Raw genomic sequence first — 24,408 nt, 5'->3', positions numbered from 1 at the left:
GCAACAAAACCACTTCTAAAAACCTGCACCTTAGTAAATATACCCCATTGTATGTCTTTTGTACACATGAAGTGGAAAACTATACTATGTTTGTCACTGATAATGGTAGAAAGCAAAGTGATGCTTGCTGTATACTGTATGCATACTGTGACTACTAATTATTGTATTTTAAAAAAAATAAAATGCACTTTTTCTATAAAGCATATGATCTTATTTCTATTTCCATGCCTCTAGTTTATCTATACAAAGACAATGATAGTGTTTTTTCATTCATTGGTGGTATTTCAGGACAGTTAGCTTAGTAAGAGTTTGATTCTGATTTGGAAATAAAGCAAGAAAGAGCAAGTAACTATGCACCTAAGTCACTAATTCCAGTGATACCTACTCCTGGCTGAATATGAAATCAGATTGGGTCCTTGAGGTGGTCATCTAAGGCCGGGTACACATCAGAACGATGTGTTCCCGAGCCAATCCGCCGCCTGGCCGACATATTGCATCTTGCGTACACAATGCACGATGCAGTGGTACGACGGCATAATGCATATAGCAACATATGGCATCGTACACGATATCTGCAGTGCGGCCAACCAGAAGGTATCATGTACGACCTGCGGAAGCGCACAATTGTGGGTACACACTGAACGTCATGCACAATATGTTGCTCTGATTTGCCCAGAAACAGCATATCGTGCCATTGTCGTTCTGGGGTGTGCCCAGCCTAAGAAAGCCTATTGGACAAACCACAGCCTCTTCAAAGTGTACTGTAAAGTGGATACAATGGGGTAAATTTACTAAGATGAGAGCTTTTAGAAGTGGAGATGTTGCCCATAGCAACCAATCAAATTCTACTTAACATTTAGCTAGCACCTTCTAGAAGATAATAGGTAGGATCTGATTGGTTGCTAAAGGCAACATCTCCACTTCTAAAAACTCTCATCTTAGTAAATTTACCCCAATGAGTCAAGTGCACTTGTGGTAAATATCTTCTAAGTAGTACAATTTTTACAGGAGAAATCATCACAGTTCTAGTAAAAAAATAAAAAAAAAAGTAATCTGACTTCTCCTTAAACTCATTTATACTCTAGTAGGAAATGCCTGAAAACATAACTTGCCCGACCAAATATAAGGGATTTGTCTATTTGGTAACTGGATCCTTTTGGGTATAAAATGTTGTACAGCATTTACCCTACTTTTGAATAGATTTAAGGTAGCCTTGTGCATATTCCCAACTGATAAAATGATTGTCACACTTTTATTCCTTGTTGTTTTAAACTTAGGATCTTCTGTGCAACATTTTTTTGGGGATGTGCAGCTGAGGGATATAGTAGAAATTTAGAATATCGACATTCATGATGTTGACTTTATGATGTCGACATTGTTATTAAAATGTCTACATTCAGCATGTCGGCATGTGCAGAATGTCGATGTGTTTACAATGTTGACATGTGAAATGGCGACATCCTGCACGGACCAGTAGCAGATTGTTAAGGTTAGGCTGTGGGACGGGAGGTTAAGGGTAGGCTGCAGGAGGGGGAGATTAAGGTTTGGCTGCGGGAGGCAGGGCCATAGAGAGCTGGGCTGGGTCCCTGTGCTATTTTGGGGGCGTGGCCTAATCACGGGAGGCGTGACTATGTCCCTCTTAGGATAAAAAAAATAGAGAAAAAATATTTGCAGCGCCGTGAAGTTATGGAGTGTGCAGTCACTAGCTACATGCATAGAGCAGCCAGCTATGAGAAAGGCAGAGAAAGATGTTCCCGGTCGCTATGATTATGGATTACACACAATCAGAGCTGCCAGGCAGCATTCTCTACCTGCCTCCCAGCCTGCAGTCAGACAGTGAATGGTTGTCAGCATGCTGATTGGTGGTTGGCTGGAGCTATCCACCAATCAGAATGCTGACAGCCATTTACTGTATGGAAGCATGTGGAGAGACGGCGTGGGACCGCAGGAGGGGTAATTTATGATTTTTTGTTTCATTTGGGATCTGATTTTTTTAAATTGTGCGGGAGGGGCAGGATTGTCAGATCTGGGGTCAGCTTTTATTAATTGGGGAGGGGGCATTTGGATGTCTGGTCTTGGGTCTGATTTTATTAAATGAGAAGCGGGGGCAGTGGGTGTCTGTAAGGTTGCTGAAAGGGGGGAGAGCAGGTACTGGGCTTGCAGGAGGGGCCTGGCGGTGGCCTGGGTCTGCTGCTGCTCCCCCCCGTGTCAGCAGCAGCAGCGCCCTGCACCAGTTATGAAGAGGGAGTGCAATTGCCCTGATCGCAGTCCACCCGGAGCTGCAGGGGACGTGGCCACACATTCTTACATTAGGCCACGTCGCTTTGCTAGTACCCGAGCCTAACCAGGCTCTACAGCTCTGGGTGTATGCTCTGGCGTATGATTTTATTAATGGGCTAGGGTCAGTGGGAATCCAATCTGGGGGTCTGATTTTATTAATGGAGGGAGGGGTAGTGGGTGTCCAATGGGCCTACAATGCTGTTAATATGGCTCTGATTGGGGTAAATGTAATGAACCACCTCAATGAAAGGAGCATTTTTAGAGCTGGGGGGGCTGTGCCACAGTCTCTGTTCTCCTCTGCACATGCACCATATATCCAGATATTTACCAGAAAGATGTTGCTGCCAGGAGGTATAGGCAGGGCCTGCTGCACACAGCCACCTTCCAACTCTCATAATGCCACAGCTACTGCAGTAACCCATGCAATAGACATGTTTAGGTTCTGGTTGTAACTGCTGTGGAAAGATCATTTGGAAGATGATACACAAGTCCCATCAAGAGCCTGATTAAGACCCCATGATACCCTAGGGCAGGGGTCTTCAACCTTGGCCCTCCAGCTGCTGTGGAACTACACATCCCAGCATGCACTGCCATAGTTTTAGCATGCTGTTATATCAAAAAGGTGGCAGTGCATGCTGGGATGTGTAGTTCCACAGCAGCTGGAGGGCCAAGGTTGAAGACTACTGACATAGAGTATAATACTGGTTTGGGCTCTATAGCAAAAGTTTGTACCACCCAATGGTGAAAAATGTATATAACACATGTAACTTTGACAAGGGAGATGTGCCCTCTTCAGCCCTAGGCCCCTAGCAGCTGCATCCCTTGCACCTATGTAGTTATGCCGATGTTTGGGTCCCTTCTTTCTCTGCTTTTGGGAGCCTAGGTGGATGGTTTGACTCCACTAATCCAATTGATCATCACTTTTATTTTATTATATAGTATATTTTCATTTACTGTGTTTGCATGATCTCTCAGTATAAATTGTATGCCAAGCAAACTATTGTAATAGGAAACGCAGTGAGTGTGAGGGGCAAAACTGACTGATTCCATTGACTATAAGGAAAGGACGATTTTTTTATAATACAAAAAATGTAATTGTCCCTCTTTGGTCAATTCAAATGTTTGGATCATGCCCATGGATTACTTAAAATGATGACATCAGAAGCATTGCACTATTCCATCCACAATGAGTGCAGTGCTTCCCAATCTCCTTCCTCAACGTACCCTAACAGACCAGGTTTTAAGGATATCAATAGTTGAGCATAGGTGACTTAATTAGTGCTTGAGTCAGTTTGATTCAATCATCTGTGCTTAACAAAGGCACCCTTTTAAAATGGACTGTTTGGGTGCCTTGAGGACCGAGATTGGGAACGAACAACAGCAATTTAAATAAGTGTATGTAAAACAGCGCTGACTCCTCCTGCACTGCCTCAGTCGGCCCACTAGTGTCCAAGCACTGTAACCATGCCAACGCTACCTAATACGATTGTCGCGTATGGGCGTGGCTTGCGGAACTCGTCAAGATGTATCCGCCCTTGTCGGTGACGTTTGACCATTTGATCTGACATGTGACGTAATTTGGAGGGGGCGTGTTCTCTGACGCTGCACTGCAGATCCTGCCACGTCACAGAGAGGAAGGAAGATGGCGGAGTGGGGAAGAGGTATTTGTGTTATACAGTGTTATTACGCCTTGGGGTGGCCTGGATAAGCAGACATGCGGGTGTGTGGTGCTTGTAGGACATTATCACCTATCAGGGCCGGTCTTGTAGCTGAAGCTCTGTGATGTCCAGTCACTGCGTCGGTGGTTTCTGTTGTTGATGGCTTTAGTACAGAAAGAAGCTGTGACGTAACTGCAGGACATGCTGTGACTTGTAGTTATACAACAGCTGTAGAGTCACAGGTTGTCCAGCTACACGTAGTGATGTTCGGTACAAGAGAGCTCTGATGTACTACTACACTGCCTTACATTTCACCTAGTGGTCTGCTAGTATTAAGAATATACATTTGTTATTGTTTTATTTACATTCTCTAATTTATTCAGTGTATCAACTATGTGTTAGTTACGGGATGCCGGTGCTCGGCCCGAGGGTCAGAATCCCAATGCCAGCATCCCGACAGGGTTAGGATACCAACAACTGTGTCGGTCTGTATCCTAACTCTCCCCTCTCCTTACCCCTAACCCTCCCTTCCCAGTGCCTAACCCTAATGCTGACTCTCCCCCTAACCCCGCTACCTTCGGGATTCTGACAGGTGTCGGGATTCCGGTGCCAGAATTCCCACATTCAGGATTTTGACTGCATCCCATCTCCTATCTATTGTCTAATTTATATTATTAATGCCATACCCCGAGTCCGTGGCAAATGGGTATGTAGTCATTGGGGGTAATTCAATTGAACACAATGTGAATAGTGCTGGTAAGGAGTTCCCAGTGCTATTCACATTGTACCTGTCAATGCGCCTTAAGCAGGGTGTTTAGGTGCGTTAACTGGCATTTTCCAACTTAAGTGCCGCCCACGATGCAGTTAGCGCCGTATTAAGTTGAAAAAACGCATTGAGGTCGGATATCTTCTTGCTCTCTCAGGAGGGTGCAAGCACAGATCCTTTAGTCAGAGTTAACAGCGCGGTCAATTGAATAGCTCCGGGACTTCCTCCCCGGGACTATTCACATCGCACTCAATTGAATTAGCCCCACTACGTCAACACTATAATATTGACCATCATACTGTAATGTTGCTACGTTAAATGTCAACACAGTCAAAATGTGGACAATAAAAACTTTAAGGTTAGGTTGAAAATTGAGTGTCGACATTATGTACATGTTGACATTTTGTTAGTGTCAACATTTTTAATGTAATTTTGGTTGTCGAAATTTGTACCTGTCAACATTATTGTGTCTAGATAATGAATGTTGGCATTATGAATGTCAACATAACATACCAAATCCTGGCAAATGTACACTGCCCTCAGACGTCCCTTTGTTCTTCAACTAAAATGCGCCAGCGGGTTCAGTAGTTCTAGTAAATTGAGAGACGTCGTGTATATTAGACCTCTGCTTTCTTCTTGATAGCTTCAGTTTTGTTTTTAAAAGGTTTTTTAATAAACATTTCTCATGTCTTTATAGGCTCAAGTTCAGGCGCAGTGGATGAGATGCTTGATGCTGAAAACAAACGTCTTGCAGAAAATTTATCCTCCAAAGTGACTCGGCTGAAATCGGTAAGTTTGCCCATCACAGGATATACAGACCTTGGCAGACCACATCTGATTACAGCTGGTATATTAGTTGGCTTACAGGTATTTTGCAACCTTTATAAGGTGTCCCAACTTATATCCAATAGCACACTAATAACTTGTCTGTCTGTTGGCAGATTGCATTGGACATTGACAGAGAAACTGATGACCATAACAAGTACTTGGATGGAATGGTAAGATTCTACATGTGATCACTGTTACTGGTTTGTTATTGGTATATGCAGCCGAAGCATCAGGCCAGCTCTTTATCTATATAATAAGTGAGAAAGCCTGTCTGTGTGTCCTTTATGCTCAGCCAGAGTTTTGGACCTAGCTCCACCAGTAATGCCCTTTACAGATTATGCTCCCCTCCCTGTGTCCCTCCAGCTACCTCTCGCCTACCCGTGTGTGCCATCAGCAGCCAGCAGGTGTGGATTTGGTGTCTGGCCACCAGCTAATTACAGCTGGCACACCAGCAGGCAGCTGCAGACATGAACATACAAACCTGACACAATTTGAATCTGGCATCGGTCGTGAGCCAATCAGGAGCCGCCACTGCTAATTGGCTGCAAGTCCGCGAGCTCTGATTGCCTGGTCTGGAAAAGCTGGATAATTCTGTAACCCAATACGGGTTGACTGAGCGTAAAACATCTGAAATACGGCACAGCGGTCATTGTGTCATTAGTATTATTCAAACTATAGAATAAGTACAATGGACACATAAATACATCGTATCCTAAACCAGGAGAAAAGGGCATATTGCAGTATAATATCTAAGCCTGTGAATGTAGGGGAACTAGATATACAAGAAACAGTGTTAATTAAACTAATTAGAGTTATGGGGCCCATATATCTAGCCTCTATCGGGGCAATTGGCCGTTCTGACGTCACTTGGAAAATGGTCAGATTCGTCGAGTCTGGGATTATTAACATAGTGTGTTGCCGATCCCCCAACACATTGCCGATCATTGGAGTCAGCCGATTATCGGATCAGCATAGACAGAACGGGAATTCTGTGTTTGTATGGCCCACAATTGATATAATGTTAAATAAAAAGAGTGTGTATATATCTAATTATGCCGTGATGGTAGGAGAATGGGGAGAACAGCAGTTGCAGGCTTCTGGCATGTATTGTAAAAATATGTTCTTAAACCCCATAATGAGGAGTCTGTTTCAGTAGGACAGACCCTATGGCATCTCTGACAAAACATGATAAATGTTGGGGCACTTTCAGAGAAACTACTGAACAGCTTTTGAGGGCATTGATTCCAGGGTGAGAGTCAGGCAATCTGAATATAGTGCTGAATGTTGGGATAGAGCTATCATTGCAGAGAGCTATTTTGTCTTATGGAGAGACATCCAACCTAGTGCTGATATGAAATACTGCAATGGGTAAAGGAAAAAAGGCCAGTGGTAAAGCCAAGAGCTACACTGTAAAGATTGTGACCTTATTGAACTGAATGTGTTACATACATCAAAAGTCTCTTATGAGCTATAATGGCAGGGTTAGGCGTTACTAGAAACTTTGACCATGCGGCAACCAAAAAGGGGCTTACAGGAGTTCGGTATATTTTGGTGACATTCATAATGTCGACACGCTCAGCATGTCAATACTCATCATGTCGACACTGATGAAATATCAACATGATTAGAAAGTTGACAAAACAGTGTGTCAGCTGTTTGTGACTTCCTGCTGTCATGGAATAGTTCTGGTGGTATCCCCTAACTCTAACCCCCCCCCCCCCCCAGCGCCTATCCCTAACCCTCCAATCTGTGCAGAGTGTCGACATTTCACATATCGTCATTGTGTACATGTCAACATCTGCAAAATGTCGACATGTTTTATATTGACATTTGACCAATGTCGACCTCATAACTGTTGTGACTGCATACCGTTACCAGAGTAGCTACTTTTATTTGTATATTCTTTGCACTCTCTTATATTTTAAGAAACACCTAAACAAGCGTTAGGGAGTCTGACTATTTTAGAGCAGTGGTTCTCACCCCTCAAGTTTTCCCAACAGGCCGTTTTTTTATTTTTTTTAATTTCTGTCTGTGGAAGTAAGTGGGATATTTACTGACCCAGCAAAATAGATTAATTTGCCTGTGCATGATTAAAGAAATCCCCAAAACATGACCTGTTGGTGGTACTTGGGGACTGGAGTTGAGAACCCCTGTCTATGCAATGGTGCGACCCAGAAACTATGAAATGTAACGACACATGGCATGCGCCGCGCAGACTGCACAATCCGGTATACGACGGTGCGATGTGTCATTACATGCTGCATGTGACAGCACCATGCCATTTACTGCATCATCACATGGGCCATGTAGCAGATAGGACGTGCACAGTATACGATGTGCAGATGTGTCCTCATACATCTAGCCTCAATACGCCAAGCAGTGTGACTTGCCTGGTGTGAGTGAGCTGCCAGGTCCCGTGCTCCTGTGCTAGCACCGGGCTTCTAAGTCACAATGACTAGGACGCCCCAGCAGACTGTGCTGAGTAATGTGATATGTGACACTTTTATATCTGAGTGCACCTGCACAGTCTCACGGGACCTGGCGCCCATATGAGGAGCTTCTTAGCGCGACTGCGATATGCAAAGATGTATAAGGACACATCTGTATTGTTCCGCGTCGCAACAATATATTGTATGTAACAATGTATAGTGTGTACCCAGCTTTTGAGCATAGCTTCTCAGTGTACAGGAGACCTTAATGGCGTAGTCGCACTGTTTGCAGAGAAACTTATAGTGTTCAAATAATGTTCCTTTACTTTATTTATCTAAAAAAATCTAAGTGATCAGGGTAATAGTAACCTTTTCTGCATAGCACTAAATCCAAGGGCTTTCTGTATAAATACAAGTGGCAGGGGATAATTGTGTGCTTATAATTGCCAAAAGTCAATATAGTGGTAGTTCCAAGTTCAATCTTTAGTGACTAACTAGAGCAGGCCAGGCCAACCTGTGGCTCTCCAGCTGTTGAGAAACTACAAGTCCCAGCATGCCTTGCAACAGTTTTGCTGTTAGGAAATGCTAAAACAGTAGCAGGGAATGATGGGACTTTTAGTTTCACAACAGCTGGAGAGCCACAGGTTGGCCAGGCCTGAACTAGAGACAAATAACAGGCAGACGTTCAGGATCCTGTGTCCCTTGCATCAGACAAATGATTTTTTTTTTTCCAAGGAAATGTCTTCATATTTTGTGTAACCTTTTCTCAAATATTGAAATAACTAGCTGTTGCCTGTTGCTTCGTCCATGATGAAATTGCTTCTGCAAACTTTTTTTTTTGAGGTGTTCTAGTTGTTTTGCTTTGCACAGGGGCCCTGTCGCGAGGGTGTCCCATGTGACCCGCAGCGCTACACACCCACCACTCGCACCAATGTCACTGTATACCCTGTGCACAGCCTGCTATGCATCCTATTCTATTCAGGTGAACGCGGCCCCAAAGCACCTCTCCCTCCCAACCCTTACTGGCCGCGCGCAAAGTGCCACACCAATTATTTATTTATTACCAGTTATTTATATAGCACACACATATTCCGCAGCTCTTTACAGAGAATATTTGGCCATTCACATCAGTCCCTGCCCCAGTGGAGCTTACACTCTATATTCCCTATCGCATGCACACACACATACACACTTGGGTCTCTTGCATTGACTATGTCAATACAGTTTGATTTTTTTTTTTTATTGTTTAACTTGACAGATGGAGATGAAATAAAGTGCATGTTATTTCTAGGATATTCCACTATAAAATTATGCAGTTTTCATGAAAATCGGTTGAGTAGTTTTTGCGCAAATTTGGAACAAACTGACAGACACAACGTTCTTATAATATTAGTATCACTTCTTGGACTTTTGCCAATTTTGGTAAATTGGTCACATCAATGTCCCCCTTCTCTTCCAGGACTCTGACTTCATGAGTGTGACTGGCCTGCTGAGTGGCAGTGTAAAGCGATTCACAGGAATGGCTCGTTCAGGACGAGATAATCGCAAGCTCTTGTGCTATGTTTCAGCTGGACTTGTGGGACTCTTCTTCGTATTATACTTTATAGTCTCCCGGGCCAGCACGTGATGGATGTTCACTTTCACGACAGACATTCCTTATGCACAGACACCCTATGTCCTACATGCGGGGAGGGGTCTTTGGCGTAATATACAAGCTGAAGAGGATCCTGGCACTTTCACAAATCACTTTAACAACTATAACAATTGATTAAAACTTTAATATTGTATTAGTGAGCTAAAGGATATCCAAATAGCATTGTGGATATTAACCGAATTGTATAATAACAAACACTTCTACAAAATGCAATTCATGGTTATTTAACAAACAAACAAAAAAAAATAAAAAAATCTAAATTTGGGTTTTAAATGCTACCCTAAATGACATTTTGTACAGTAGCAGCTTACATATGTTGTTAGTGACTACACTTGCTGCGTCTACTTAGCTTTACAATCATACCAGCGTATGTGTTTATATACTGTCTGCAATGGAAGATATGAGAACTTTGACATTTATTTATGTATTTGATGAAAATGTTTCCTTTTAAAATAAAAACTGCTATAAATGTAACCCTTCATATCCCCTATTGATGATATAGCGGTATTAGTTCTGAAATCCCTAAATCATATCATGGTACTGTACTGGTCATGACCTGTTACATGTACCAGACTAGTGTTAGCGTGTGAATGTTCTGTGCAGTACTTTGTATAGAAAACACTTGGCTGTATATCTCCTGTAAAAGTTTTTTTGTTACAATCTCATTTGTATATTCGCTGGTAGTCAAAGAAATCAAACCATAGATGTCCATAAATGAATTTATTTTTATTCTTCAGGATCCATAGGGTACACAGGAATTACCTTGGGCTATTAGGTTGGAGTGATCCAGGCACCAAACAGTCAAGCTGTGCATCCCAGAATGCCTTGGTCCTCGTCCTTATATACCCTTCCCCTGGCCACAGGCAAGTCAGTTTTTCTGTTTGGTGCGCAGGATTCAGTTGCACATTTTTAGGCATGTCGGTCCAGATCCAGTCCGACAACGCGACCAAAGTAGCCTACCTCAACCATCAGAAAGGCACCCGAAGTCTGGCAGCCATGAGGGAAGTGACAAACATTCTGGTATGGGCAGAATGTCATCCTCCAGCAATCTCGGCAGAATTCATTCCAGGAGTCCTCAACTGGGAAGCGGACTTCCTAAGTTGCCAGGCTATACACGCCGTAGAATGGGCTCTCCACCCGGAGGACTTTCAGCTCTTGGTGGACAAATTGGGTCTGCCAGAAGTAGAGCTCATGGTCTCAGGTCACAAAGACAAGGTCGATGGCTTTATATGACTATTTATCAGGCATATACGCAGGCTGTTCTCCCTGTTCCGAACAGGGAGACAGCACATTCTACTCGGTCTGTGGGACCATCATGGGCATTTAGACATTGTGCCTCTGCTGAACAATTGTGCAAGGCAGCCACTTGGTCTTCTGTCCACATATTTATGCTTTTCATACTTTTTGTCTCCCTGGATGCTTCCTTTGGGCGGTGGATTCTTCTTTCTGGTCAGGAGCGTCCCTATACTTAAGGAAATTGCTTTAGGACATCCCCCAAGGTAATTCCTGTGGACCCTATGGATCCTGAAGAAGAAAGTAATGCTGGCCATACACGGTAAGATTTTCTGTCCAACCATCCAACTAGTTGGTTGGTTGGAATGAAAATCTGGTAACGTATGGGAGTAACTGATGATCAGCAATTTGCTCCTAAATGCCATAAAATAGATTAAAATGGTCGTTCAGGCAAGTTTGTTAATTGTTTGCTCTAAACAATTTGTTCAAACAACAGTTTTTGTCCATTTTCCTGCGTTTGGGAGCAAATTGCTGATTGTCATTTGCTTTCATACCTTACCAGATTTTCATTCCAACCAACCAACTAGTTGGATGGTTGGACAGAAAATCTTACCGTGTACGGCCAGCATAAGAGTTATGGTAAACTTACCTTTGTTAACTTTTTTTTCTTCGAGGTCCATAGGGCTCCCACCCTGACGCTCCTGGCCTCAATGGGTAATCTTTTTTTATTTCTGGGGTTCACTGATTCCCTCTTCGTTTTTGAGTGTTTCTGGTGTACATTGTCCTTCCTTCTCCTCTTCTCCTTCTGCCTTGGGCTTGTTACAAAACTGACTTGCCTGTGGCCAGGGGCGGGGTATATAGGGAGGAGGACCAGGGCATTCTGGGATGCACTGCTTGTCTGTCTGTTGCCTGGATCACTCCAACCTAATACCCCAAGGTAATTCCTATGGACCTCAAAGAAAAAGAGTTAACAAAGGCAAGTCTACCATAACTCTTATGTGTAATAATGTGAAATGACACAAGGAAAAAGTATTGAACACGCTTACTGAAATGTATTTAATACTTCGTACAAAAGCCTTTGTTGGTAATGACGGCTCCAAAACTCCTCCTGTATGGAGAAACTAGTCGCATGCATTGCTCAGGTGTGATTTTGGCCCATTCTTCTACAAAAACGGTCTTCAAATCTTGAAGGTTCCGTGGGCCTCTTCTATGAACTCTGATCTTTAGTTCTTTCCATAGATTTTCAATTGGATTCAAGTCAGGTGATTGTCTGGGCCATTCCAGCAGCTTTATTTTCTTTGTCTGAAACCAAATGAGAGTGTCCTTGGCTGTGTGTTTGGGATCTTTGTCTTGCTGAAATGTCCACCCTTGTTTCATCTTCAGCATCCTGGTAGATGGCAGCAGATTTTTATCAAGAATGTCTTGGTACAGTTTTCCATTCATCCTACCTTCAACCAGATGAAGTATGCCAGTACCGTATGCTGAAAAACAGCCCCACACCATGATGTTCCCACCTTCAAACTTCACTATTGGTATGGTGTTTTTGGGGTGATGTGCAGTGCCATTTCTCCTCCAAACAAGGTGTGTATTATGGCATCCAAAGAGTTCAATTTTGGTCTCCTTTGACCAGACTATATTCTCCCAGTATTTCACAGGCTTGTCCAAATGTTTTGCTGCAAACTTTAAATGAGCTTCAACATGCTTTTTTTTTTTCAGCAATGGAGTCTTGCATGGTGGGCGTGCATACTGGCCATGCTGGTTGAGTGTATTACTTATTGTTTTCTTTGAAATAATTGTACCTGCTAATTCCAGGTCTTTCTGAAGCTCTCCACAAGTGGTCCTTGGCTCTTGGACAACTCTTCTGATAATTAATTTCACTCCTCTGTCAGAAATCTTGTGAGGAGCACCTGGTCATGGCCGGTTTATGGTGAAATTATGTTTTTTCCACTTCCGGATTATGGCCCCATTGGAACAGTCAGAAGTTTAGAAATCCTTCTGTAACCAATGCCATCAGTATGTTTTGCAACAATCAGGTTGCAAAGGTCTTAAGGGAGCTCTTTACTTTTACCCATCATGAGATGTTTCTTGTGTGACGCCTTGGTAATGAGACACCTTTTTATAGGCCATCAGTTGAGACTGAACCATCTTATATTAATTTGCACTGACAAGGGGCAGGATTGCATTCTAATTACTGATAGATTTCAGCTGGTGTCTTGGCTGTCCATGCCTATTTGCACCTCCCTTTCTGCATGTGGTCAATACTTTTTTCTCTTTCATTTCACATTATTACAGATAACTTAATTTATGGACATCTATGGTGTGATTTCTTTGCATGTGTGGATTGCATGGGTTGTTGCTGACATTTGGTGAAAATTTCATTACAATAGCCCCATTACAAATATATTTACTGAGAAAAATGTTGATGTGTTCAATACTTATTTTACCCGCTGTATATATGTATTAGTTTATCTTTCATGAATATTACTGTAAACTTAAGTGTTAAAGCCGATCAGTCTCTTAACTGCAGTTGAGGAATTAATCTTGTAGCCTGAGCGAATATGCAATACATAGCTCACCAATTTAGTAGGAGCCCTGATCTCTTCGATATACATCACGCCTCATAACTATTCCAGACGTGTCACTGGGTGGTTCTGAGCACACTGTATATATCATAGGTCCACTTTATTATCAGTACAGTTCGGCTTCATACAAAAAATAATATTGTTAACCCAGATTGATCCAGTCTCTGGGAACCAAAGGGCCGAATTCAATTCAATGCGAAGATGAATAGCCGCAGGAGGGAGCTCCCGCAGCTATTCAATACAACGCGCTGTGTATCTTGTCGGGAATTGGTTAAGTCAGAGAATTCCAGTTCTTGCGACTTAGGGCCGTATTCAATTAGCCGCGATAAGCCATTTTCGGCAAAAAGTTTTCACCGGTGATGTCATTTCGCCAGGCGAAAACTTATCCCCGTATTCAATTCCAAAGACTTTTCGCCAGGGTGTGGAAAGTCAATGCATTGAAATAGGATAAGATTTGCCTATTAATAGCAGTCAAAAAAAAGTGCAGTTTTGGGGTGCAAAGTTGCGGTAACCCCCCTGCACCCTTGGGACAGTCCCCCAAAGGTAAACTGTGTCAAAAAAGTTTAAAAAACAATTAAGAACACCCCAAAAAAGTACTTTCATTTTGGGGGCGAAAAAAAAAAACAGTTGGGGGGGGGTAAACTAAAAAACTGGTGAAATAGACTCCAGGGGGGTCCCCAGGTATGCCCCAGGTGTTTTTAAGATTGCAGGTGGTTGCGGCAGGTGGATTTTTAAAGTTTTTTTAAAACTTCACTTTAGCAATTTTAAAGTATGCCTTGCACCCATTTTCATGTACCCCAAATTTGCTGGGACTAGTTATTCTCTGCAAAAAAACCTGCTAAATGCTATTCTTCACCACTTATGCAAAGACACAAAATAACAGCTAATGAGATCATGTAAGTACCCCAAATACCTTCAGCAGGCCTATTCGGGGGTATCCATAGTGATTCCCCCATGTCAGTGCATCCTTTGGGGGGTGTCAGGCTGATTTCCTCAATCTGACAGTACTTTTTGTCTGTTTGAGTTGCGCCGGGACCCGTTTTCGCGCCCTTTGGAATTGAATAGGCCAAAAAGCGGCCGTGAGCAAAAAACTGTTTTCACCAAAAACCCGCGATGTAGGCAGAAAGTCCAGGAGGCTAAACGTAGCCGACCTTTTCGCGGCTAATTGAATATGCCTCTTAACCTGGTTGTTTAGGCGCGAGAACCGGCATTCTCTGACTAAAGCGCCGGGCATGCAAACAGCTGCGCACCAGGCACTTTTGACTGATTTCTCCTCGCATCCCCAAGGGGGGTGTGAAAAGAAATCCTTTAGCCCGCCCAAACAGCGCGGTGTATTGAATAGCTGTGGGAGCTCCCTCCCGCGGCTATTCATCTTCGCATTGAATTGAATTCGGCTCATAGTATTAGGTCACAGGTTCAAGAACCACTTAACCCTTAAAACTGAAACTGGTCAGATATGACCCATCAAAGTAAAATATGCTGTTTAGTGTTACCATGACATGCCTCTGCAGCTGTTATTTTAAGCTATAGGACAGGCCTGGCCAACCTGTGGCTCTCCAGCTCTTGTGAAACTACAAGTCCCAGCATGCCATGCAACAGTTTTAGAATTCCCTAATGGCAAAACTGTAGCAAGGTTTCCTACGACTTGTAGCTTCACAACAGCTGGAGAGCCACAGGTTGGCCAGGCCTCTACCGCCTTTCACTCCCTATAGCCACAGGTTGGCTATAGGGAGTGAAAATGATCATATACAAAAATAGTGGTGTTACACAATGTTGCTGCTTCTCCCTGGTATTGCACACACACAGGAGGCCGATATCACGTAAGGAGGAATGCCCTCTTTATAGAGAGACTGGAGTAGACCACAATACTTTTACCTGTAAAAATCACATTACCTTGCATCATTTTGTAAATATACAAAACCAACATTTGCAAATAGCACATGATGGATGTAAACTATCAGACTTTTAGCATTTATTCCTTATAGCTATAGACTTTTTTTGCAGACTGAAAAATATCTATATATTTTTTAATGCAATCCTTTTACTATGTGTTATATGCTTGGATGATGTGCCATGTCAGTGACCCATACCCAGTATCCCTGTCGTGGGGATGCAACTCTGCTATAGACAGAGCGCCATAATACATATACCTTCCTTAACAAACTGCCTCCACCGATGGGAACCATTTAAAGAGGCCACCGGTCCTCTATTACCCCAATAATTGTACTGACTCGGCAACAAGATTCCCACGCAGCAAATCTGTTGCTTTCTGCCTATAGCAATTACCGCAGCTATTGCATAACCTCTCCCCAATTGCGCAGACTTGGCGTCCCAGACGACCACACAGTTCGCTGAGACCAACCCTCTGCTTCCCGTACTTCACAATAGATGTAGCGTCATTCTAGCTGAGTAATAATCTCTTCAAATACTAGGTTTCGTAGTATATATGAAATTAACTAATAAAGAATACTTTATTTACAAAAAGGGAGTCCAATGCGTAAAAAGAATATTACAAAGAAAGGAATGGTTGCAAAGGTACATACATGTATAGCAATATAAAATAAAAAGGAATACTTACAAATTAGCTCAGCTAATTTGCCTGGAAGGAAACAGTAGGAAATGCAGAGACTACAGGTTAAACTCCCATGTGATATGGATCCCTCAGTTAGAACCCAGGACTTCAATCCTTTTTATCAGAAGCGCATCACACCTAACAGGATGTTATCCCAGTCGTCTCTGATTGGTGGATTAGATCATTGGGGGGGCAGGAACCTCCCAGCTAGCTTCTAAATCCCTTTTAACTTAAAACACAATAAGCCTAATAACTTCCCCTGCGGGTGAATTACCTATAATATGGGGTGTTCCTCGTTCTGGTCCTTATTTTATCTATTATATGAGTGTAGATATGATGGGTTTGTGATGGTGCATTCTGGAGATATGAGATATCTTTAAAACTGTATGTCTCAGTGATCTGGGAATGGCACCCAACCTGGATGTTGATTCCAGTTATGTGTTTATGATTTTCCCAGCTTCCAGCTATCACTGATACATCAATTTTATCTAATAAACCATCTCAAATATGACAGATTTTTGGATCTGGCTGTATCTCATTACACCTGAATGTCAGCCTTGTTACTCTTTGTTTTACCCCCTATGGTGCTTGCTTCCTTTTAGATACAAACACAAAGAGCTGAGCAATATACATGTCCTAGTGACCATGGTACCCTAACTGAATGAACTGGCAGATGGTCTCTAAAATAGACAAATCTGTGTAGTATTTCCTGACTTTGTTAACAGGCTAGTGGGAACTTGGCCTGGCACTCTTAATTTCATTACCTGGGCCAGACTCTAACCAAAAGGTGTTCCTGCCTTGTACACTTCAAAGAATAATTATCATGTGACCGTCTTATGTTACACTTAACAATTCTTAAAATTAAGCTGTGCCTCCGAAATGTAAGATTAGACCCTTTCAGGAACATACAGAGCTAGGTTCCATATGCATGTCAAATGGTTAGCTTTCCCTCTTTCCTGCCTTTCATTAACCTGTAACAGGACTCAAAGGATACATGGCCTAATAAGGAGAGTCAGCTCTCCTGCCCTCACATTTAGAAAACCAGTTATTCTATGGCTTTTAATCACCAATCTGTTATGACATGAAAACTAAAATTCGCACTATGGCGCTCATTCAGACCCGCTCCCTAAGATGCAACGCTCGCTGCTGCCGATGGCATGCATTAAGTATGCATTGCAGTGTGCGTGCGCATACCTTCGTGAAAGGTCACAATGCATTCACTCGTTGCGCATAGTCAGCCCAGCAGAGTGAGTGACAGGGGAAGCCATTTGTAGGTGGTAACAGGGGATGGCCATTAAAAACGGGGGAGTGGAGGTGCAAACGCAGGCGTGCCTGAGCATCTTGACAGCGTTTTAGAGGGGTGCATAATTTAAGACAGCATCATAGTACACGTCACCTGGTTGTTTTTACACTGAAGTGCTTGCGGCAGGGTATGGTCAAGCGCTGCGATCGCATCCGATGTACCGATGGTTGCATACACTTCCTGGACATGACGTGCACAAGTGGGCGTCTTAAGACAGGCTGGTGGGAGACTGCATACACTATGTGATCGCTCTCTAAGAAATACTGGGCGTGCTAATACATTGCTGTGCGATAGCACTGCCTACGCAATTTGCATACACATCGTGCGAGAGATCACATCTAACAAGCGGCTCTAAATCAGGCCCTATGTGCCATATCACTATATTCCTCACATGCTATGTAAAAGGTTTATCTGGATATGTTTAAGTGTCACCTTAATTCCATAGATTAAAAAAACAACAACACATGACCAGGTACAATGGGCACGTGAACGTCAGAACTGGAAAATGGAGCAATTGAAGAAGGCCTGGTCTGATGAATCACATTTCCTTTTGCATGTGGATGGTCGGGTGTGTGAGTCATTTACCTGGAGAATAGATGGCAGCGGGATGCACTATAGGAAGAAGGCAAGCTGGCGGAGGTAGTGTGATGCTCTGGCCAATTTTCTGCTGGGAAAACGTAAGGCCCACATACACGGTGAGATTCAAAGTTGGTAAGATCAGTTGTACGATTTCCCTTGAAATTCTTAATAAGATGTGGTCAAATGGTGTACGATTGAACATTAAGATCATAGGATAAGATGCATAGAAGTGTATCACATCGTACACGATCAGTTGAGATCTCTCTGCAAAACTATCTGATCTGCGATCCAACTAGACGACGGCGGGGACGCGCATCGGGGTCGCAGAAGACTCAAAATACAACTATTTGCAAACGATTGGTCTGACCAACCTGTAGAAACTGCCAAAATCGTGTTAAAGATCATCCCGTGTATGGCCAGCTTTAGGTCCAGGCATTCATGTGGATGTTACTTTGACACGTACCATCTACCTAAACAGTGTTGCAAACCAATTACACTCCTTCATGGCAACAGTATGTCCTGATGGCTGTGGCCTCTTTCAGCAATATAATGAGCCCTGTCACACTGCATATATTGTTCAGGAACGGCTTCAGGAACATAACAAAGGTGTTGATTTGGCCTCCAAATTCCCTATATCTCAATCCAATCGAGCATCTCTGAGCTGTGCTGGAAAAACAAGTCTGAGCCATGGAGACCATGCCTCGCAACTTACAGGACTTAAAGGTTTTGGTGCCAGATACCACAGGACACGTTCAGTGGAGTTCATGCCTCAAATGGGTCAGAGCAGTTTTGGTGGCACAAGGGCTACCTGCACAATATTAGGCAGGTGGTTTTACTGTTATGACTGATGGGTGTAATGAGCCAGAGAAAGAAAAATGGTACAACAAGGGAAAGGAAAAGAGATGGAGCCCAGCGAGAGAGAGAGTAAAAGGGAGCGAAAGAGACTAAAGAAGAACAAAAAACCACACCCAGCCAACCACTATTAAGTAATAAGGATGAGGCAGATTCCTGTGTTACACGTGAGAGCAGACCCTGTGCCGAAATAGGATCACCGAGGAGCTTTCATTTTATATCTGATCACTTCCACAGCCTACATATAGAAATCTTGGACATAGATTACATTTTAATGTTAATGAGCACAGAGTACAATTCTGAGACTACACCCTCATCTAACTAGTTCAATAACTTTTATTTAAATGGAATAAATAAAAATATTGAGCTTTTATATGAAGCAATTTTTATTTTACAACGTGACCGTTTTATATTTTGGTGAATGGAACTACAGAAATCTTAATCTGTAAATAACACAAATATAACATTGTGCCGACTGTGTAACCATGACTTTTAATGTCCTAAAACATTTTTCTGATATCTTTGTTCCACCCTACAAAGCAACCAGAAATAATTTATCATGACTGATTGTTCCCTAGCACAAGGTTATATTTTTTTCTGCTCATAGAGCGAGAAAGGAAATGTTGTGTAAGCCTAGGCTAAAAAATTAAATATTTAGTATTAAATAATATTGTTAAGTAGCCATCTCAAAATCCAGAACAAATGCCACGTTGCGTCCAATTATATAAAAAAACTTTAATGTATACTAAGGGTTATTTTTATACTGAGGAAGTGTGTATTCTATACTGAGCATTAACATAAGTGATGTGAAAACCGGAAAAAAATAAATGTAAAAGACCCACACAAAAAAAATTAAGTAAAGTAAATACATTTAAAAAAAAAGTGGTCAGAAAAAAATAAATTGAAAAAATTTGTAGAAAAATGTGAAAATCACACATAACTATATAGAATAAAACTGTATATGTAAACCAATCTATAAATATACTGTATATACACATAGACCATGGTGGCTTGTGACAGTATGTACTGTTTATAGCTCTTTTAGGAGTGGGTGATAGAGTCCCACGCTTGCATCAGGACCACGGAAGATACTTTCCCTATAAGTGCTGCTCTTCCATTTTGAGGTGCACAGTGCAGGTGCACCGGGACCTGCACCCCGTCTTGCAGCATCTCCCTGCCCGCCACTGAAGACACGCTGCAGGATGTGCATTTATATTTTCTGCTTTTCATCTCTTATGCTGATGCTCAGTATAGAATATACACTGCACTAGTACATATCGTATTAACATGTTTATACAGTGCGTTCTCACTTAGCTACTGTATATCACCTGCAGACTTGTTCTGCAAACTAAGAAAGCAGCTTGTGAAAATGGGGGGTAGAACTGGGCTCTTGTCGATCAGGGGTTGGTGTGTTGTGGTACGGAGTGCTGCACCTTTATGTGGGAGTACCGTTCCTGCACTGAGTTAGAATGGGAATAAAGGGGGTAAGGTGCGCTCTACCTGGGTGTGGTGGTAAAAACTGTTGTGTTAAAGTGGGTGAGTATGGTGGGTGACTGGGTAGGTGCGTGTGTTGCACTGCTGAGCAGTGTGGATGGGGATGGTGCTGCGATGATAATTGTGCGATGGGAATGAGTGAAAATGAACAATGAGAATGAAAGTGAAAATGAAACCAGCCAGACACAGATGTTGGGGCCAAATCTTTTATTGGAGTAGTCACAGTGCTGCTCCGATGAGGTTCTGGGCAAGTGGGGGAGGCGTGGCGGTGAATGGGAATGAGACTGGGGAGGTAGGTGGACCCTTTCAGGGGGGTCAGTTTAGTGACCAGCACGTCACCCCTGCTGGACCTATGGTCGACAGTCTTGGATGTCTCGGGAGGTGGGGGTATGCGGAGAGTGGATTGGAACACCTGGGCGGCATCCCGCCTGTAGGTGAGAGTCTCAGTGTTACTTACCTACCAGTAGGTTTTGTGGTGATAGGGGGATGTCGACGTTGCGGCTGTTGAAGGAAAGGTGGTAGCTGCAGAATGTCTGTGAGCAAAGTCAAAAGAATGCCAGTAGGTCTGCGGGTGCACGGCTCTGTTGTTGGTTTGTGGTCACTGGACCTGAGGTAGTAAGCGACCAGCGTGTGCAGCTGGTGGAATTGGTAGACTGCTGCCACAGGTGTGTGTGGAGCCACTGGCGCGGGCACCGCTGGGAGACAAGATGCAGGCATGTGGTCTGGGACCACCCCTGGGGCCGGGGGTGGTCTGCCCAGGACACTTGATAGGGCACGCTGGGTGAGGCTGGTCTGAGGTGGAGCCAATCACTGATGGTGTGAGCGGTGTGGATCAGCGGGCGTGCGGGCAATGTGGGGGGGGTGGCTGGCTGCACCGGCGGTCCCTGGTTGGGATGGGGAACGTCAGTGGAGGCACGCCTGGATGGATGCAGGAGCGCTCTTGTTGCAACTTGTGCTTATTTTTATACTGAAACTAGTGCCTTTCAGTCTCCAATTAAGTGAGGTGTAGTTGACTCCTCAAGTGAAATCACTCACAAAATGGCTACTGGCAGCCATATCACTCCATCAATGCAGAAACATGACATCAGAGCACCTTCGGGTAGTGATATGTAAATTGAGGCACTTCAGGAGCCGCATGGTGGTCCTCTAACCAACAAAAAGCCTGCACATTACCCTTAATTTAAGTAGTAAGTGAAAACACCACATTTAATAAAAGAAAGACAAATGACAATTATTGGCCAAATGAAGCTAAGTAAAAAATGCTTTTTGCCTACTTAGTCATTAAGGAGGCTGTCCCAGAAGTTCTGAACCAAGTCCCGACATTTTTAGCCAGTATATGGGCGGTCAGTGGGTCATCCTTACACACATACAGATGCACCGATATATCTTTCAGACTGGCCTCATATCTGTAAACGACATATTCCAACATTTTAATAGTTGAAGACAAGTGAGAAGGGAAATGCCACTGATGGCAGGAACTCACATCTCTCTACATGGAGACAATACAAGCACATGTGCGGCAAATAGACAAGTAAAGTCTGTGTTGGTTGGTAAGGCCTCCGGCCTCCAACAGTCAGCTGAGGAGGAGAGCGTTTGTAGTGTGCGGATTTATCTATGGACAGGAAGGCTATCAAGTTAAAAATCACCTTCCAACAAATAGCTGAGAGTCTGCATAGGGGTACAATTTAGACAATAAAGGTTGAAAAAAAAAAATGCTTAAAAGTAAGTGCTGGATACATAGAAGTTACAAAACACTACTTTTCCATTACCATAGAAATCTTTCCTATAACATATCGTCCATCCGGATTAGATACAATAGATCCAACCTGGTGGTTGACTTTTCCCGAATTAGTATTGGTGCCCCTCTTGCTTTAGAAAGAAGCATGTGCCACGTGGGCTCTTCAGCGGTTTGGTACATATGGAACATGTACCACATTAGGTCTATTATTCTGCATATTTACATTTTTTTATGAAGATTATATACAGTACATGTATATGGTGTACAGTGGCAGATACACCGGTTTTTATTGTTAAGTGTCATAATAAATCTGTCATTTAAAATACTACACAATGTTTTAGATGATATTTATGTTTTTCCATATAAACTGGATCACCATCGACTGAGAACAACTGACGTATACAGGGATCATATACCATTACAGTTGGGAAGTATATAATAGTTTTTGAACCTATTTGTATAACACCAGCGCACTTGAATTGTCATAACTTATCTATGCACACGAATTGGCTGAGATGCCAATTAAGTCATCTGTGCTCAAGCATGGATATCCTTAAAAGCTAGCCTGTAATGGCAGAGTTTGGGAACCTCTGGTATATATCATATATAAATAATCCCTACTTAAAATACAAAGATACCAAAAGTTGCCAGTCCTGCAGACAAAAGACTATAAAGAAGAGGGGGAAGTATAATTGATAATGACTTCAGCAGGCAACAGAGGTAGATTTATTACGAAGTCAATGCAGACCACCAATGAGCAACGTCACATTAAGACCACTTATTACCCAGCAGTCACTGATCAGTAATAAAATGAACTTCCACAACTGATATCCAAGAACCATAAGCAGCAGCTTTAGGCCATAGCATCCTCAGGGTAGTGAAATCCCAGGAAATAAACAGTCTTGCAGGGAAAAGGTCAGATTTTTAACTATCTTTATTAAGCTGACTGCAAACCACAGAAAAGTATTTTCGTGCCATTGTCACCTGTGCTGAATAATCTTGGAATAAATGCAGCGTGTGGCCTTCCCATGCAAGAGATTAGTTTGCTTGACACCAACCATAATAACTGCGCAGATAATTAAGACAACGGAATAATGTTACATGTGGGTCAAGCATTAGTTTCCTCTCTAACCGGTCCCAGACAATGCAAACGTTCGATAACTAGGTCACCATAATCATTTTCCAAGCCCTATAAAGCTGGGATTGACAGAGAAAGTGATAGGCTTGACCTTTAAGAGATTCTGGCATTCCAACCAGCCACAACTTATTTCTTCTAGAGACTAGACCTTTTCTCAGGGTCATCTAATTTATTACATTACATGTATTTGCTTGTTCTGTAGGGAAGTAAATATGCTGCTGTGACCACTCAGCGTCCTATAGGGTTGCCGCCTGCAGCAGTCCCCATCGAACTCAATTAGGATGCAACAGTACACCTCATAGCCGGACCAGAAGTCCCCTAGGCCCTCATCTTTAATCCAAGGGAAACACCACTTACTTGATACTAGACTATATGGCGTATAGGAGTCGTCCTAATTGCCACTCAACAGATGTGTAACCTGGGGGGGGGGGGGGGGGGGGGGGGGGGGGGTCCTGATTTAGGCCTTTATCCCTTTCCATGCCTGAGTATTTGTCCTTGTAATATGTGGCAGTGATAATTGTATGCCTGAGCTCTTGGTACACTTATTTATTTGTATTGTCATTACTACTCAGGACATGGACTACTGGGGGTATATTTACTAAAGGGAGGGTTTTTAGAAATGGAGATGTTGCTCATAGCAACCAGATTCTAGCTATAATCTTCTAGAAGGTGCTATTTAAATGTTAAGTAGAATCTAATTGGTTGCTATGGGCAACAACTCCACTTCTAAAAACTCTTGCTTTAGTAAATATATCATTATATGACCATAGAAAAAAAACCAAGACTATCTATAATAAATATATGCAGCCATTTTAAACACGTGTTACAAGCTGTAACAAAGAGGAATATAGGAAGGAGCCAAGGCCGAAGGCTCAGAGGGGCACCGGTTACCCACTACTGCTGTAATGCTATACAGCTAAACCATATCCGGTCATTTTCAGGACTAAAAGTAAATTTTTCAACTTCATGCTCAAATTAATACTTTAATTTGAAATTTACAAAATGTCATGTTTAAAAAAAGAAACATACAGTGGACCGATGAGGTAAAACATCCCATCAAAAGTTACTTAGTTGGTAAAATTTAAAATTGTGGTCCCTAATTGCGAACAATAATGCATACTGAACACATTGCATCGGCTCACAGATTGGTCTATTTACTAAGCTTTGTTAGGAGATAAAGTGAACGGTGATAAGGTACCAGCCAATCAGCTCCTAACTGCTATTTTTCAAACACAGCCTGTGACATGGTAGTTAGGAGCTGATTGGCTGGTACCTTATTACCGTTCACTTTATTTCCTAACA

General features: G+C 42.8%; 1 protein-coding gene across 1 annotated transcript; it reads left to right on the top strand.

Moving 5' to 3' along the window:
• The first annotated feature begins 3,840 nt into the window (after positions 1-3,840).
• On the top strand, positions 3,841-10,089 carry BET1L (Bet1 golgi vesicular membrane trafficking protein like). The gene is made up of 4 exons (XM_088454490.1): positions 3,841-3,941; positions 5,402-5,493; positions 5,646-5,702; positions 9,421-10,089. The coding sequence occupies exons 1-4, from the start codon at positions 3,923-3,925 to the stop codon at positions 9,586-9,588; spliced, it is 336 nt and encodes a 111-aa protein (XP_088310616.1). The 5' UTR covers positions 3,841-3,922; the 3' UTR covers positions 9,589-10,089.
• Positions 10,090-24,408: the final 14,319 nt, after the last annotated feature.

Source organism: Taudactylus pleione, unplaced genomic scaffold (assembly GCF_031769625.1).
Source record: "Taudactylus pleione unplaced genomic scaffold, aTauple2 ptg000619l, whole genome shotgun sequence".
In the NCBI taxonomy this organism is placed as follows: Eukaryota; Metazoa; Chordata; class Amphibia; order Anura; family Myobatrachidae; genus Taudactylus; species Taudactylus pleione.
This window is presented reverse-complemented; position numbering and strand designations above follow the sequence as displayed.

Coding starts and splice junctions, on each gene's coding strand:
- BET1L (XM_088454490.1), top strand. Junction 5,494..5,645: donor AAGTGACTCGGCTGAAATCG/GTAAGTTTGCCC, acceptor GTCTGTTGGCAG/ATTGCATTGGACATTGACAG. Junction 5,703..9,420: donor ACAAGTACTTGGATGGAATG/GTAAGATTCTAC, acceptor CTTCTCTTCCAG/GACTCTGACTTCATGAGTGT.